Genomic DNA, 14,848 nt, shown 5'->3' on the forward strand with positions numbered 1-14,848 from the left:
ATGCTTACAGTCTAAATCTCTTCATATAGTCGCAGCTGGCTTCAGTTCAACTTGTATCATTATTCACTCAAACTGGCATCTTTTACAGTGCAGACCACCCACTCACAATACTAGAATCAGGCCAGAAGACAGCGGCTCTGTCCAGAACTCATCAGTCCGGTTCGGTCCACAGAGCAGACAGGCTTTCTCACTGTTCAGCCAGGCATGGACGGACAGACTGCGAGGGACCGGTTCGCTCTGGGAGGAGGGCGGGAAACCAACACAGGAATGGGAAAACTCAGAAAATGACAGAGGAATGCAACGGGTGGATATGTACAAGGTTTTATATTTTTACTATTATTGGTTTTTAGAGAAAAGTATGACGCCATATTAAGGCCATTCTAGATACAAAAACAAAAGTTTCCCAAAAATAGCACTAAAAATTTTGAGATTAATCCCAGAAAAATTCTAGGAAAAACTTGGAGTTTTAAGTCAAAAATGCAACTCAGAAAATTTACAAAAGTGAAAAACTTCTAAGATTTTATTTAATAAAATTTTTTTCTTGAAAACTTTCAACTGAAAAGAAGCCGGTATGTGAGCTTTAAACTGTACCTGCTGTCCATGCTTTACTGTGAAAGGGGCTTCAACTCTCCATTAGCTGCACGCCCTCCTTCATAATGCCACCCTGGGCAACTGCCCATATGGGACATATCAAAAACCGACTCTGAATGCTGCCTTAAATAAGTTTGAGTCACTTCAGAAAAAAATAAACACAACTTGCCTCACAATTCTCTCACTGCTAAGCTAGCTGCTACATTAGGGACACTGCCTGCTGGAAATGTCAAAATAAAAGCACTTCCTGTTCCGTTGCCTCATAAATTCAGCACTTCTTACTTGCTACGCTGTGACTAACTCATTGTGTTGTAATTTATACCTTATTCTGAACACATGATGAGAAATTTTTGATATTATATAAACCAGAATTTAGTAGCTTGTACATGTTTATGAAAATTAAAAGATAATACTTTTTTATTGTTTTTGTAATGACATAGACCCAAGATGTTTGGATTCCTAATCCAAAGCGATGCTGGGTTAAGGTGGAGCTAGATTATCAGAAAATGTTTGTTTACTTAACTTGGACTTGGAAGAAATGACTTGTGAACAAAGATGAAGTGATTTTTCAATAGTAGATCGCCACCACAGTTTTCAGTTAAAAGAAAAAATTCCTGAAACATTTTCAGGTGTATTCATTGTTAGAAAATGTTGACGAATTTCAATCTAAATATTTTATTTTCTTGTTTTGGATTCTAAATATTCATCAACAGCCTGCTTGGTTTCCATTAATCAGAATCAGCCCATAAAAAGCTGCTTCATTGAACCGCTGCGCTGTGATCTGCTTCCTGTCTGTCATTTTTCTCGCCTTGCATCACATCTTATGATTTCTTGGCTCCTCAGGGCTGCAGTAAAACCTTGTTTTTCGCCCACAGTGATTTGGAACCAGATGAAGGATAAAACTCAGAGTTTCAGAGCCAAATGTTCTTTTACTCCCAGCCTGTAAATATGAAAATGTCAGAATGATTCATGAGCGTCAGAAACTTTCCCTGATGTTATGGATGAAGCAGCGCTTTACTTTAAGAAGTATTTCATAATTATCTGGTGTTTTTATTCTAGATATTTCAGTTAATGATTAATTATTACCATTAGTTGACTATTATTTCAATCCGATTAATTGTTTGAGCCCTAAATGTCAGCAATGGAGACGCTTTTACATAGTCAACAGTAGGTAAATATATATATTGAAATGACTGGCACAATGACAATTATTGCTAGATGATAAATTGTCCCAGTAATTTTTGCGATAAACGATAATATTGTTTTCAAACCGTTTGTAAAAAACAGATAACATGACAGCCCAAACAATAAGTAAAAGAAATAAAAAAAACACTTATAATCGAAACAACAAGTATAAGGAATTAAATATCTGTAAACATGTTTTAACCAAAAGTTCACCACACACAGCTGTAGTTTCTGTTAGTTTTAGAAGTTTTTTATTGAAAGAAACTGATTTTAGAAAAATTTTTTTGCCTGATTTTATTTATTGTATGAATTATTGTCATTTTGGTTGTTAAAATACCAAAAAATCCTCTTAACTTTCTATTTTTGTCCATTCCATGATGTAATTTTTAAACATTACATGATTGATAATTTGATCACTTACTCAAAACTTGAGTTGATTTTTTTAATTTATTTTTTTACCAAATACTTTTTCACTCTTGAGTAAAGATGTGCTACTTGAGACAAATTTTTGGGTAATCTACCAACCGCTGATCGTGACAGGCCTGGCTGTAAACACATTTTTATTTCTTAAATGCCACAAAATATTAAGTTTACATTGACTAACTCTAATTTAGACTCCATACATAGACGGCTCTCTGGTAAATATTTCCAGTATCTTGTCTCGCTCTGCTGTTTGAAATGCTGGGATGTTGCTGCGGCTCCAGTGCTACATTGGTAGCGACTGAGTCGTTTTTTTTTTTCATTTCTGTTTCTGTTTCTGGGTGGGTCTCTCTTCACATCAAACATCCCTGCTGTGAAGGTCTGTCGTAACTCTGCAGACTGCCTGGGCCAGCAGCATGACTCACAGCCTCTGGCTTATGATCCACCCTAATCGCCCGAGTCGGCGCTCCCACCCAGCTCTCCCTCATTCTGTCCCACAATCCCTGCATCTTTTTTTTCTTCTTCTTGTCTGTTTTTATTATTTAAGCAGCGCTTGAAGGTTCGGCGCTGTTTATTTGTTTATAACAGAAAAATTTGCTGGATGAAAATGAAAAATCCCCCTTAGCGGTTTAGCATGCTGCTAACCAGCAGGACTCTGTTTTATTACTGGGAGTGTTTTCTCTTCAACCTGCAGGTTTTCATGTAGTCAAACCACAACAGCCTCTGGTTTTCAGGGGATGTCCGATGTCCCACACTGCAAAAACACAAAATCTTACCAAGTATTTTTGTCCAGTTAGAACAAATATCTTAGACAAAGACAAGTAACTTTTCAGCAAGAAATAGGAGTTTGTTCTAAGTCAATAATACCTTAAAACTCCTGAAAAAGTTCCTGTTCCATTTGCAGAATATTTCACTTACAACATATGACAATGTCTTGTTTTAATTAAAATAATCTGCCAGTAGAATAAATACTTTTTAAAATCAATATTAAGGCTTTATTGGCTTAAATCAAGCTCTTATAGCTTTCTAAAACGTTACTTGTAAGTTAAGATATTTGCACTAGAAACTAGACCAACACTACTTAGTAAGAGTTTGCGTTTTTGCAGTGCACTTGTCCTTGTAGATGTTTCTCAGTAGTAGGAGATTACTGCTGCTCAGCAGGCAAAAAAAAAATATTAGGTCAGCAACGATTAATCAGCTGGTGACCCAATTTCACCAGCTAGCAAACACACATTTAAAAACCTAATTATTCTTCTGGCCTTTCTATCAACAACTTGCGCTTGATTTTCATGCTAGAACTGAGTTTGAGCTTTTTTTGTTGTCTGTCATTTAATGCTGAAAAATGTGTCAAAATATAAGCTTTTGATTTCACTCTATCCATACTTATTGTATTATATTTAAGTAATCAAAATGCTGCTAAACTGTTGACATGATCTTTCCTCTTTTATCCACAATTTCCTCTTCAGTTGCGCTGATATTCTCCTTCCACTCCACCCAGATCTATTTTTATTTTTAGACAGTTATGAGGCTCGTAGGTGAAAACACGAAGCTGCTCCCACATATTCAGGTGTATGTTATGATTCTGTGTGTGGTTTCATAGAGGAACGTACTGATTTCCAACATTTATCATGTCAAATTCCTTCATTTCCCAAAATCCAAATGGATAGTAACCAATTTAATGAGCTAGCTGGTAGCCTAGCATCTGTTTCTTCTCTACCAATAACACTATTTTGTAGTATATTTAAAACAAAAACCATTCCATTCTGGATATTGACTGATATGAAATGCTCACATTGTGATCATTTTTCAGCCATATATAAAGCCTTAATTTTTTCTTTCATTATTCTGGCATTTAGCAAAATTACCGCAAGTTATTTTGGTGTTTCTAATGGACCTAAAATAAGAGAACTTTGATCTTATTTAACTGTAGATGGTGAAGAAAATGTCTATGTAAACTTCTGGTTCTGACTGTATCATTATCGCAACATTAATCAAATGATAATATTGTTGTTTTGAGACCATTTTCAAGCAATATCATGTAATAATAATAATGCAAGAACACATTCTCAAAGATAAACTGTAGATTTAAAGCAGAAACAGCAAACAAAATGAATTATAAAGTCTCTGGAAACAAAACTGTCCTTCAATGCCCTCTGGATGCTGGCTGCTTTTCCCCTCATTTTCACTCAGCTTGCAGTTCATTGTTTTCATTTTCTGTTTTGTTCTTTGTTGCTTTCATTTCTCTGTCTCTTGTATGGCTTGACTTGTGATGCTGGTACAGCTCTCAGCTGAAACGTGTTAACTTTCTCCTCTGGGTTATAAAAGCTGCTGTTAATGTTCAGGAAGTGACCTTTTAAAGATGAGTCTCCGTCTCCTCAAACTGTTCTCCCCTTCAGGAAATGCTTGGAGCTTATGTCTTGTCATCAATATTGGGTTCAAGTTTTGTTTGTGCCTGATGATGACCTTTAGCTAAAGGTCAGAGCTAGATAAATGCCACCATCCGGCCTATTAGTCCTTGGGTTGAAATGTGCAAGCATATGAGATATTAATGCAATAAAATGTGTGGATTGCAGTTTTATTGTGCTGGTGCACTAAGGTTTTTCTTTTGTATTTATTTGCTAATCACATTGCCGCCTTCTCTTCTTCCTCTCTGCAGATCTGATGCTAGCTTGCAGCCGTTGCCACCATGTTTGCCAAAAAGAAGAAGTCTCGAATCCAGATCTCTGCTCCGTCCAACTTTGAGCATCGTGTCCACACGGACTTTGACGAGCAGGAGCAGAAGTTCGTGGGGTTGCCGCGCCAATGGCAGTCCCTCATCGAAGACACGGCCAAGAGGCCAAAGCCTTTCATCGATGTGACGGTCATCACTACCGTAGAACCGCGAAAGGTGAGAGGAAACACCCGTTTTCTGTCGTGTCTCGAAGATGTTTCACTCAAAAGGCTTCTTCCCTTCCAGTGTGGAGGAATATTTTTGGTCGAAATCTTCAACGAAATGAAGAACTTGAGTAGCTTCCAACTGCTGGAAGGTTTCTTAAAGCTCCTAAAGTAGCATCAGTCAAATAAAGAACTATGTCGTCTGCATAAAGGTTAACTTTTAACTGTAATTTTACTCATTTCAGTGTTTAAATGTGAATCTTGGTGGAGTTTTGATCACTTTTGAAGACGGAGTTCATACAGGTGCTTGAAATGTTTGAAAATTCTTGAATTTCATTAGGTGATTTCAAGGTTTGAAACGTGCTTGATATTCAAACTGGACAGTTTTGTAATAAAGTGCAAACTAACATTTGAGTGAAATCCTAGATTTGAAAACGTTACTTACAATTGAAACTAGATATTTACAGATAATTAAAAGACATAAAAAAAAATTTCTGTCTGAAGTTAAATAAAACCAATGTTTGTAGATTTTATTTTAGTTGGAATAACCCAAATTATTTATATTTGCTAAATGCCAGAACGCTCAGCATGAACATTTTTAGAGAATTTTTTGTAACTTTTTCAGACCAGTCTGGTCAACATTTACTTAACTTTTGTTATATTATTGTTTACGTTGTCCCTGCTATAGAATGCAGAATACTATCACAATATATTGTGATAATATAATAAATGACATCATATAATGGGGACTTGAAACTGTCTTTTTTTTTAGTGTTATTGATTTAACTCCAAAGTGTGATGTTTTTAAAAGTTACCTTGAAAATGCTTGAAATGTGCTTGAATTTTACCATGGGAAAACTCAGTGAAGAATATATTGCCCAAGCATTTATTTAAATTTAAAGAGTGCCTAACTATGCAGGATAGCAGCGCTCTGATTTTATGGAGAGAAGACTTTGAAAATGACTGGATCCTTTCCATGCTTTAGATTTAAAAAATGCACTTTTCTGTCCTGTAAACGCCAGACGATCGTACGAGGCACGAAGGTGGGAGCAGACGGCTCTTTAACGTGGCTGCTGGACGAGTTCGACACCATGTCCGTAACTCGATCGAACTCCCTGCGGCGAGGCAGCCCCCCCACTCAGCCCCGCAGGGATTCCAGCTCCGCAGGTGGAGAGCAGGAGAACGGCGACCCCCGACACAGGCACCACCCAGACAGGTAGGAAAAGTAACTTTCTTTTCTAAAACACAAAATACAAACAGAAAATAAAAACATTTTCAAAAAGTGGCTTTTATCTCAATCAGCCTTTCTAACAACCAGGATGAGAGTTTTTGTAAGTCTGTCTATGACATTTACTCAATTAGATTTGAGTAACTTTTTTGAAAAAAGTTTACTTTTAGGAGTATTTTTACCATGCTGTACTTTGAGTAAATTTATTATGAAGTGTCTCTACTCTTAATTCAGTAAAATTTCTGGATTTTCTACCAAAACATGTTTTAACCAGAAATCCACCAGACTCAGACACACACCTGCAGTTTCTGTTCAAGTTTCATAAGTTTTTTACTGAAAGGAACTGATTTGGGAAAAATTATTTTGCCTGATTTTGTTATTTTTTTGCTATTTATATAAATTATTATCATTTTGGTTCTTAAAATGCCAAAATTCCCACTTTATATTTTGGTCCATCTGATGATGTAATTTTTAAATATTAAATGATTGATAATTTGATCAGTCACTCAGTACTTCAGTAGACTTTTTACCAAGTACTTTTTTACTCTTGCGTAATTTCTTGCTATTTTTTACTTGAGTAAAAACATGTTGAAGTAGTTTTGCTTGTGCTGCAGCACAGTTTTTGGATACTAGAGTTGACTTGAATTCAGAGTTCAAATAAATAGAAGCTGTCAAACAAAATGGCCGCCCTGAACGAGGTGCCATCACTCTGCACTATGGAAACTCACAAAGTGTGTTGGTGGGAAAACCAAAAATTAGATGAATTGATTAGAAAATAACTGATTAATTGGTGTTGCTAACTGCATGTTTGCGGCTCTCAGGGACAGACTGAGGCAGGACTACCCGGGCGGAGGGGACCCGCAGCACGGGCAGCGTGGCGTCCAGCCCAGGGACGAGGGCGGGCAGGGCCGGCCCCAGCAGCAGCCGAGGGGCCAGGAGCCCAGCAGGGCCTACAGGGAGCGGTCCGGCTCGGGACAGCAGCCTCGCAGAGACCCCCGGGACCGGGACCAGGTACCAACCAAGACCCAAATGATTCACTCACTTTTAAAGTAAAACTTACAGTACAGTTTTTGGATTCTCTGCCAACCTCTGCAGCCGGTTAAATTCTGATCAGTGCATCTCAGCTTTTGAATCTGCAGATTTTTCTTCCTTTATATACAATTAAATGTAGCTAAGAACCAGCCTGTTGTATTTTTATCAACCTCTCCGTTTTTCAGGAGCAGGTGATCCGCCGGGACCAAGCCAGCGACCACCGGCCCAAGTCCAGCTATGCGGCGCGTGACGGCAGCCCCACGTCTCCGAGGGACAAGAGGCCGCTGTCGGGACCCAACATCCGAACGCCCAACCTGCCGGTGACCGAAGGCGTGATGAAGACGGCCCAGCAGAACACGCGGCCGTTCAACACGTACCCGAGAACGGACAGCGACGGAGGACGCAGTCCGACGGGACAGGTAGGAGTCGACCGAGTTTATCGAAGCTACTGCTGGATAGTTCAGTGAAGTATTTCCTCCTCTAGATCCGGTATTTATCAGAATCCGGTATTTACCGCAGTTTTTTTGTGTGGCTGCTTGACATCCTGGAAAATGCTTGAATTTCAATTAGATGTTTTCAAGGTCTGGAAAGTTTTTGATTTCTGTATAAAGTCCTTTAAAGTTCTTCATATTCAAACTGCACAGTTTGGTATTAAAGTTCAAGCTAATGTTTGATTAAAGGCATAAATTTGGAAAACGTTATTTACAATTGAAACCAGATATTTTCATACACCTCGTAAAAAGTCAGACATTTTTTTCTGGCTGTCTAAAGTTAAATCAGACTAAACTTTTCTTGTTACATCTAGTTTTGAATCAGTTTGGTTAGAATCACCAACATTATTTCTATTTACTAAATGCAAAAAAAACTGATAATTTTTCGAGAATTTTTTTGTAACATTCTTTGTATTTTGTGTTTAATTTGAACAGAAAGATAATTTACCTCAGCATGTTTTAATTGTTTCAATGTACACAATATTTTTTATTCCTAATGGCTCAAGGACCTATTGATCTGTGTATTTTAAATAAAGTTTGGATTATAATTTATACTTTATACAATGTTATTGAAATTATGGAAGTTTTTGTTAAATTAGTGTTTTGTTTTCGCGGTAGAATTGCTCAAACAAAACATGGAGATGAAGATATTATTAATTCAGTGCAAAGGGAAAAATAACGCAGAAAAATCTTTGAGGAACAACTAAAACCAGTTTTTTTTTTTCTCGCTGTTTGTGTCATCTACACTACACACAGATTAGTTGCCATAGCAACTGACAAAAACTTTCAGGATTCAACACCAGAAAACACTCAAACATTTCCCACTACATTCAGTCTTTTACAGTTTTATGTTTTTAGGATTGATGTTTATTTTGCGATTATTAATAAGTGATTGTTGTGGTAGATTAGCTACTGCTACTATTAGCTAAGCTAACTCAGCAGTGGCTCATTAGCTAATTTAAACACCTGCCCTACCGATGATCTGTCAGAGTTGGTGTTTATGTCACCTTTTCATTTTGTAAATTTGGGATTTTCTGCTGTTTTTCGTCTCTACTGTCCAGGTGGTGCGTCACCATGAGTCTTCCCCCCAGAACGGGCCCACCAGCAGCTCCGCCCGGGATTCCTCCAAGCCCCCAGTCAGCCTCCCTCATTCCCACCACGCATCCCACCCCATCCTGACCCCGGACTCCTCCCAGCTGCCGCACACTCCCCACCCCAACGTGCCGGCCCCGCGGCCCCCCGTGCCCGCGGCGGCCCCGGGGTCGGGCGCGGCGCCGCAGGGCCGCTCCCCTCAGCGGGAGCCACAGAGGGTTTCCCATGAGCAGTTCAGAGCGGCACTGCAGCTGGTGGTGGACCCCGGCGACCCGCGGACCTACCTGGACCACTACATCAAGATCGGCGAGGGATCCACGGGAATCGTGTGCATCGCAACGGTGAAGACGACGGGGAAGCTGGTGGCCGTGAAGAAGATGGACCTGAGGAAGCAGCAGCGCAGGGAACTTCTCTTCAACGAGGTACTGCTTTAACTGCCGGCCGCTTTGACCTCTGACCCCTCCTGGACGTGGACTGTGGCTGAAACAGAGCGTTTTCAGAAAAGCTGTAAACATTCCAACAAAGTCTGCTGCAAAACCAAAACAAGTCAACAGTTTCACAGTTTAGGAAAATTAATCCACACTGCAAAACACAAAATCTGGCAAAGTATTTTTGTCTAGTTTCTAGTTTAAATATCTTAGTACACTTGAAATAAGACAAAATTAACTAAAAAGTAACTTTTTTGCAAGATATAGGAGCTTGTTTTAAGTCAATAATTTCTTAATATTGATGAAAAAGTTCTAGTTCTGCTGGGAGATTATTTCACTTATGAGATTTTTTTCCATGCTATAGTGAAACTAGTACTGTTTTAAATGTTAGTACTTTTTACACTTGGCAAAATGTAAGGTTTCAATTGTTGATGACTTTGTATTTTTTTGTTTTTATGATGCAAAGCACTTTGAACTGCCTTGTTGGTGAAATGTGTTGTACAAATAAACTTCATTGATTGAATCAATATTAAGGAATTATTAACTATTGACAAGCTTCTGCATCTTGCTGAAAAGTTACTTGTAAGTGAGTTTTGTCTTATTTCAAGTGTACTAAGGTGTTTGCACTAGAAACTAGACCAAAAATACTTGGTAAGATTTTGTGTTTTTGCAGTGTGGATTCATTTTCCTAAACTGTGAAACTGTTGACTTGTTTTGGTTTTGCAGCAGACTTTGCTGGAATGTTTACAGCTTTTCTGAAATGAAAGCATTTCTTTGCTGCTCACTCCAGATGCCAAAAATATTTAATTTAGATATAAAATAAATCATGTTTTCATCCCATTGTTGTCTAAATTTTGAGTGAAATTTTAAAATGTTGCAAACATGGAAATAAATGGAAAATGCGAATTAGGCGAGAATTTACAGGTTTAGAGCAAATCAACCAGGCAGATGTTGTCAAATGTTGCCGTCACGCATGGCTGTAATAAACAAGATCTAGAGGTTGTAAACTATCATGAACCACACATCTGAGAGAACCAAATTATCCAATCTCAGCCGAAGGTTTGAACTTTGCCTCTGGTAAGGCACAGACCCACTAATGAAGGGGGAAGTTCGCTACGTCAGAACTTATTTAGCTGCGTCAGAACCTATGTGTTTCCATTAACGTTTTAAAAAAATGTTATGGAAAAGCCAAAAACCATCCCAAACAAGCATAGAAATCTTTTTGCAAAATTGAGAAAGTTATTTTGAATTTTGCTGTTTTCATCAACTTTCTCTAATGCGATGCATCAAAATGCAGATAAAAAAATAGTTGATGGAAACTTGGTTGTTGATTAGATAAAAAAAGAAGCATGCAAAAATACAGGCAACAAGGTCGGTAAAGAATTAGAAACTATGCAGAACATCATCCATATATCTATATAAACTATAACACAAAATTCAATGTTTTAGAAAATTATAATATTGTGAAAAAGTTTAAGCTTATTCCTAGAAAGTTGAGTGGAAGGAAAAGGTGCACCAGATGCAGACAGTAGCTAGAGTGAATTGTAGTCCATGTTGAGAAAAAAATATTTACCTTTTTTTTTTAAATTACTTCTATGGACAACAGAGCAAAAAACTCTATTTTATACTACCATCAAGTAGGAATGTACTCTCATGAGTCTCAGCTATGTGATAATAATTCCTGGTCGTCGGTTTTGTTTTTCCCGGTGACGGCAGGTGGTGATCATGCGGGACTATCACCATGACAACGTGGTGGAGATGTACAACAGCTACCTGGTGGGCGACGAACTCTGGGTGGTCATGGAGTTCCTGGAGGGAGGAGCTCTCACCGACATCGTGACGCACACCAGGTGACGGCTGAACCCGTCGTCATGGCGACGCAGCTGTTTGTTTTTGGTTTTTTTTCCTTAACAGAAACTGCAGGTCTTTGCCAGATTTCTTGGATTATAAATTGGAAGTTGAGTTTAATTTTTGAGGTTTAGCCTTTGCACATTTCTGGTACACCCCTAAATCTGATGCATAAGCAACTATAAGTAATAAAAATTTTGTTGTTGAGTTCATATGTCTATTTACTCAATACTTTAGCGGCAAAAAGCAGTTATTGAATTAAAATTGATATTTATTTTCTGTTTTTTTTTTTTGCTTTCGATTATCTAATTATCCACCCTGTAATTAATTTGATTAAATATTTTAATCGAGTCCCATCAGTAATTTTATTCTGAAATTTGGTGAAATGTTACAAAATGTTGAAAAATGTGGAACTAGAAATGTGTGAAAACTCACTACAGCTTATTTATCAGAAACTTTCCACCTTCTGATGAAGACATCTCTTTGAAACAACTAAAAAATAGAATGGAATAGAAACAGTTTTTTATTTTCCAACAAAGGAGAAAATAAGTACTTAAAGTGTAAAAAAACAATGTATAAAATACTAAAAATAAATGTTTTCATTAAACTGATCTGAAATCAGCAGAAATATTTCTGTCCAGTAGGGGGCAGCATTGCACAAAGTGATGGAGAATCTGTGCTGTGATCTGGTATTTTTCCACAGTAGCAGCTTTTTAATGTCGCCAGTGTCTCTGCTGCTTTTCTTGGTGCCAAATTCAAATCAGTCGCCCATGAAATTCAGTGAAACTCTAAAATTCAGTAAAACTAAATCCTGGATGACTTTGGTTTCTGTTTGACTCTGCAGGATGAACGAGGAGCAGATCGCCACCGTGTGTCTGTCGGTGCTGAAGGCGCTGTCTGTCCTGCACACTCAAGGCGTGATCCACAGAGACATCAAGAGCGACTCCATCCTGCTGACTCATGATGGCCGGGTACGTAGCCGCCGTACGGCAAAAACACACAACGCCCTCCAAGTTCGAGAAGCTTCAAAATAAACTGAGCTGTTCAGAAATATTGGCATCTTTACCGTCTACCTCCACACAGAAAAAGGGATGTTTGTCCATTTTCTGTTTGCAGAGGCTCCACAGTTCTGGTTCTATCACTTATCTTTCTTTTCTTCATCTCCGTCTTCAGATTTTCTCTTGAATTTTGGTTATTAATTGAGTTAATTTGGTGGGGGGTTTTTTTAATCATCCCTTATGTTTACGTTTCAGGTATTTTAAAGAGCTCTGACACGTTTTACTGGGCCCACAGCATCACACATTTACCACCTTACTCAACAGTGACGTTCATTTGAAGTTTTTCATGCACAAATTTTAATCTAAGGGTGTTTTCCCACCTGGTGGAAACTAAAGTTGCAACATTGGTTGAAAGAAAGAGAACCAGCTGCTGTGGTTCTCTTTCTCTCTGCTCTGAGTCAAACCAACCAAACCCTTTGAGCAACCTGTTCCCCTCCTCACCTGTGGGGGCGCTGCACCAAGAACCACTGAAGAAAACGACACAAAAACTTCTAAAGACACTGAGCGTAACTCTAGTCTTCATGAAATGTAAACAAAAATGGAGTAGTGTCAGATTTTAGCGGTTGGAGGATTTCTCTTTAGTCTTTGATAAAGAGCCACAAGCCATTTCTCCAGCTAGCGCTAAGCTAGTGAGTTTGTTTTGGTTGTATTTACCCAGAATGCCCTGCCCTGCAGTCCACTTCCTGCTTTTAGAGCGGTCTCCGGTCTGCTTGGCGTTTATGTATTCAAACCGCACTATAGTAGCGCTGCACGGAGGGTGATTGATGGTGCAAAGACCCGCCTCCTGGCTCTGATTGGTTGTTTCTAGTTAGCGCTGGGAGAGAAGCTCAGTTTTGGTGTTTTTTTTTGTTTTTTTTACAAACCCCAAAAAACATTACATATTTTACATATTTTAGAAATATGTATTATAAAAGTTACATACTGCAGCTGTAAGGCCTTTTACACATATTTAGTTATTTATTCATATTAGAACCAATCCTCAGCTCTTTCTTTACTTTTTTTTCTTATTCTAGTTTCTATTGCAGTTAAAAGCAATAAGTTTTCCACTTCTTTAAAGAAAAGGAACTTGGATTGAGATGTAAATAAAAACAGTCTGGTGTTAAGAGTGGCCTAATTTCTAGTTTCTAGTTTTTCGGTATTGTTGCTGAGCTGCAGCAGATACCAGATCACTTCCTGCGTGGTGACAAGCAGGTTTCTGCTTTCTGCAGAAAATGAAACCAGCCTGGTTGCATAGCAACTCCGAAGTGAGAAGCGCCTCAGTTTGCTTGGTGTCACAGTCAGCAGAACAGTTTATTACACTAATGTTGGCGATGCAGTGTTAGCTCAGGTGAGTAATAAACAGAAAAAGAACATTACTGTCACTCTGTGTGTTACATTACTTGCAGATTATTATGGCCGTCTGGCTTTCATTGGGTAAAACACAAGCTTTGCCATCTGTATGCATCATAACAATTAAATTAAAGCTTATACGTAACTGTAATATACTAGTTTTTGTATTTTTTATAAAACCAAATTAACTATTTAATTGTTTCTGTCAGGTTTTTGATCATATCTCTAACATTGCATTGGTAACAGCAATGCATCAGAAACATTTCTTATTACTGATATCAGCGATTTATTTATCGCAATTTCCAGACTATATGTTGTTACTTTTTTCAAATGAGTTGAACACTGTGGCAACAATTATGTGGCTAATATAGACACATTGCAGCGTGATGTCATGCATGCAAGATCCCACCTCCCATTTATCCACTGGAGGGCAAAAAACTGCTAGCATTATTTTAGCTGTTAAGTTATCAACATAAGTCTAAGCTAAGTCTTAAATGTACCTATCATATATAAAAGAAGAAGGGATGCAATGCTTTGATGCTAATTGTCTACAACAACTAGATAAAAAGGCCAGGAAAAAGTTTTAAGAAAAAAATAGTGTCGAAGAGCTTGACTTTGACATCCTTAACGTGTAGATGTGCTGCAGAATTGTTGTTTCGGTTGAGTTTAAAAAAAAAAGCAACAAACACACCAACTGTGGCAGATCATCAGTAGAGCACTCTACCACTGCTGTGTTAGCTTAGCTAATAGCAGCAGTAGCTAATTTACCACAGTGATTACTTATTAATAATCGCAAAATAAACACGAAGCCTGAAAACATAAAACTGTAACAGTCTGAATGTTCATGCGCAAAATTTCCAGATGGAAACATTAACATGCAACGCGTCAAACGGATGTTTACCTTGAGAGTGACTGAAGAAGTACCATGTTTTCCTGACTATACATCGCATTAGTCAAAGCATTTGGAAGAGGAAAAACGTATAGAAAGTTGCACTATTGTATAAGTCACATTTATTTAGAAAGTGTTAAACCTGAGCATCAATTAATTTTTATGGAGAAATAATCACCTGATCACTGGATTGATGTTGAGTCTAGAAAGGGTTGAGCTTTTCATATCTTAAGATGTGGTGTTTGCTACAAATGATCAGGCGTTAACTAAAGTTAAAAAAAAAATCTGCAGAATTTTACCATTTTAATGCAATTAATTGTCAGAATAATCAATTAATAAAATAGGCATTAGCTGCAGTCTTAGCATGGATAAACTTGCTTTAT

General features: G+C 38.0%; 1 protein-coding gene across 2 annotated transcripts in view; it reads left to right on the forward strand.

The window, feature by feature from the left end:
* The window catches only part of LOC116737678 (serine/threonine-protein kinase PAK 4-like), a 40,660-nt gene that overhangs the window by 17,082 nt on the left and 8,730 nt on the right, over positions 1 to 14,848 (forward strand). For both annotated transcript variants that reach the window (XM_032591026.1, XM_032591027.1), the window contains exons 2-8: positions 4,853 to 5,083; positions 6,093 to 6,286; positions 7,120 to 7,309; positions 7,516 to 7,749; positions 8,883 to 9,335; positions 11,058 to 11,191; positions 12,034 to 12,160. In XM_032591026.1, coding sequence (XP_032446917.1) covers positions 4,883 to 5,083; positions 6,093 to 6,286; positions 7,120 to 7,309; positions 7,516 to 7,749; positions 8,883 to 9,335; positions 11,058 to 11,191; positions 12,034 to 12,160 — 1,533 coding nt within the window. In that variant the 5' untranslated portion in view covers positions 4,853 to 4,882. The remainder of the gene's footprint in view (positions 1 to 4,852; positions 5,084 to 6,092; positions 6,287 to 7,119; positions 7,310 to 7,515; positions 7,750 to 8,882; positions 9,336 to 11,057; positions 11,192 to 12,033; positions 12,161 to 14,848) is intronic.

This window comes from Xiphophorus hellerii, chromosome 18 (assembly GCF_003331165.1).
Source record: "Xiphophorus hellerii strain 12219 chromosome 18, Xiphophorus_hellerii-4.1, whole genome shotgun sequence".
NCBI lineage: Eukaryota > Metazoa > Chordata > Actinopteri > Cyprinodontiformes > Poeciliidae > Xiphophorus > Xiphophorus hellerii.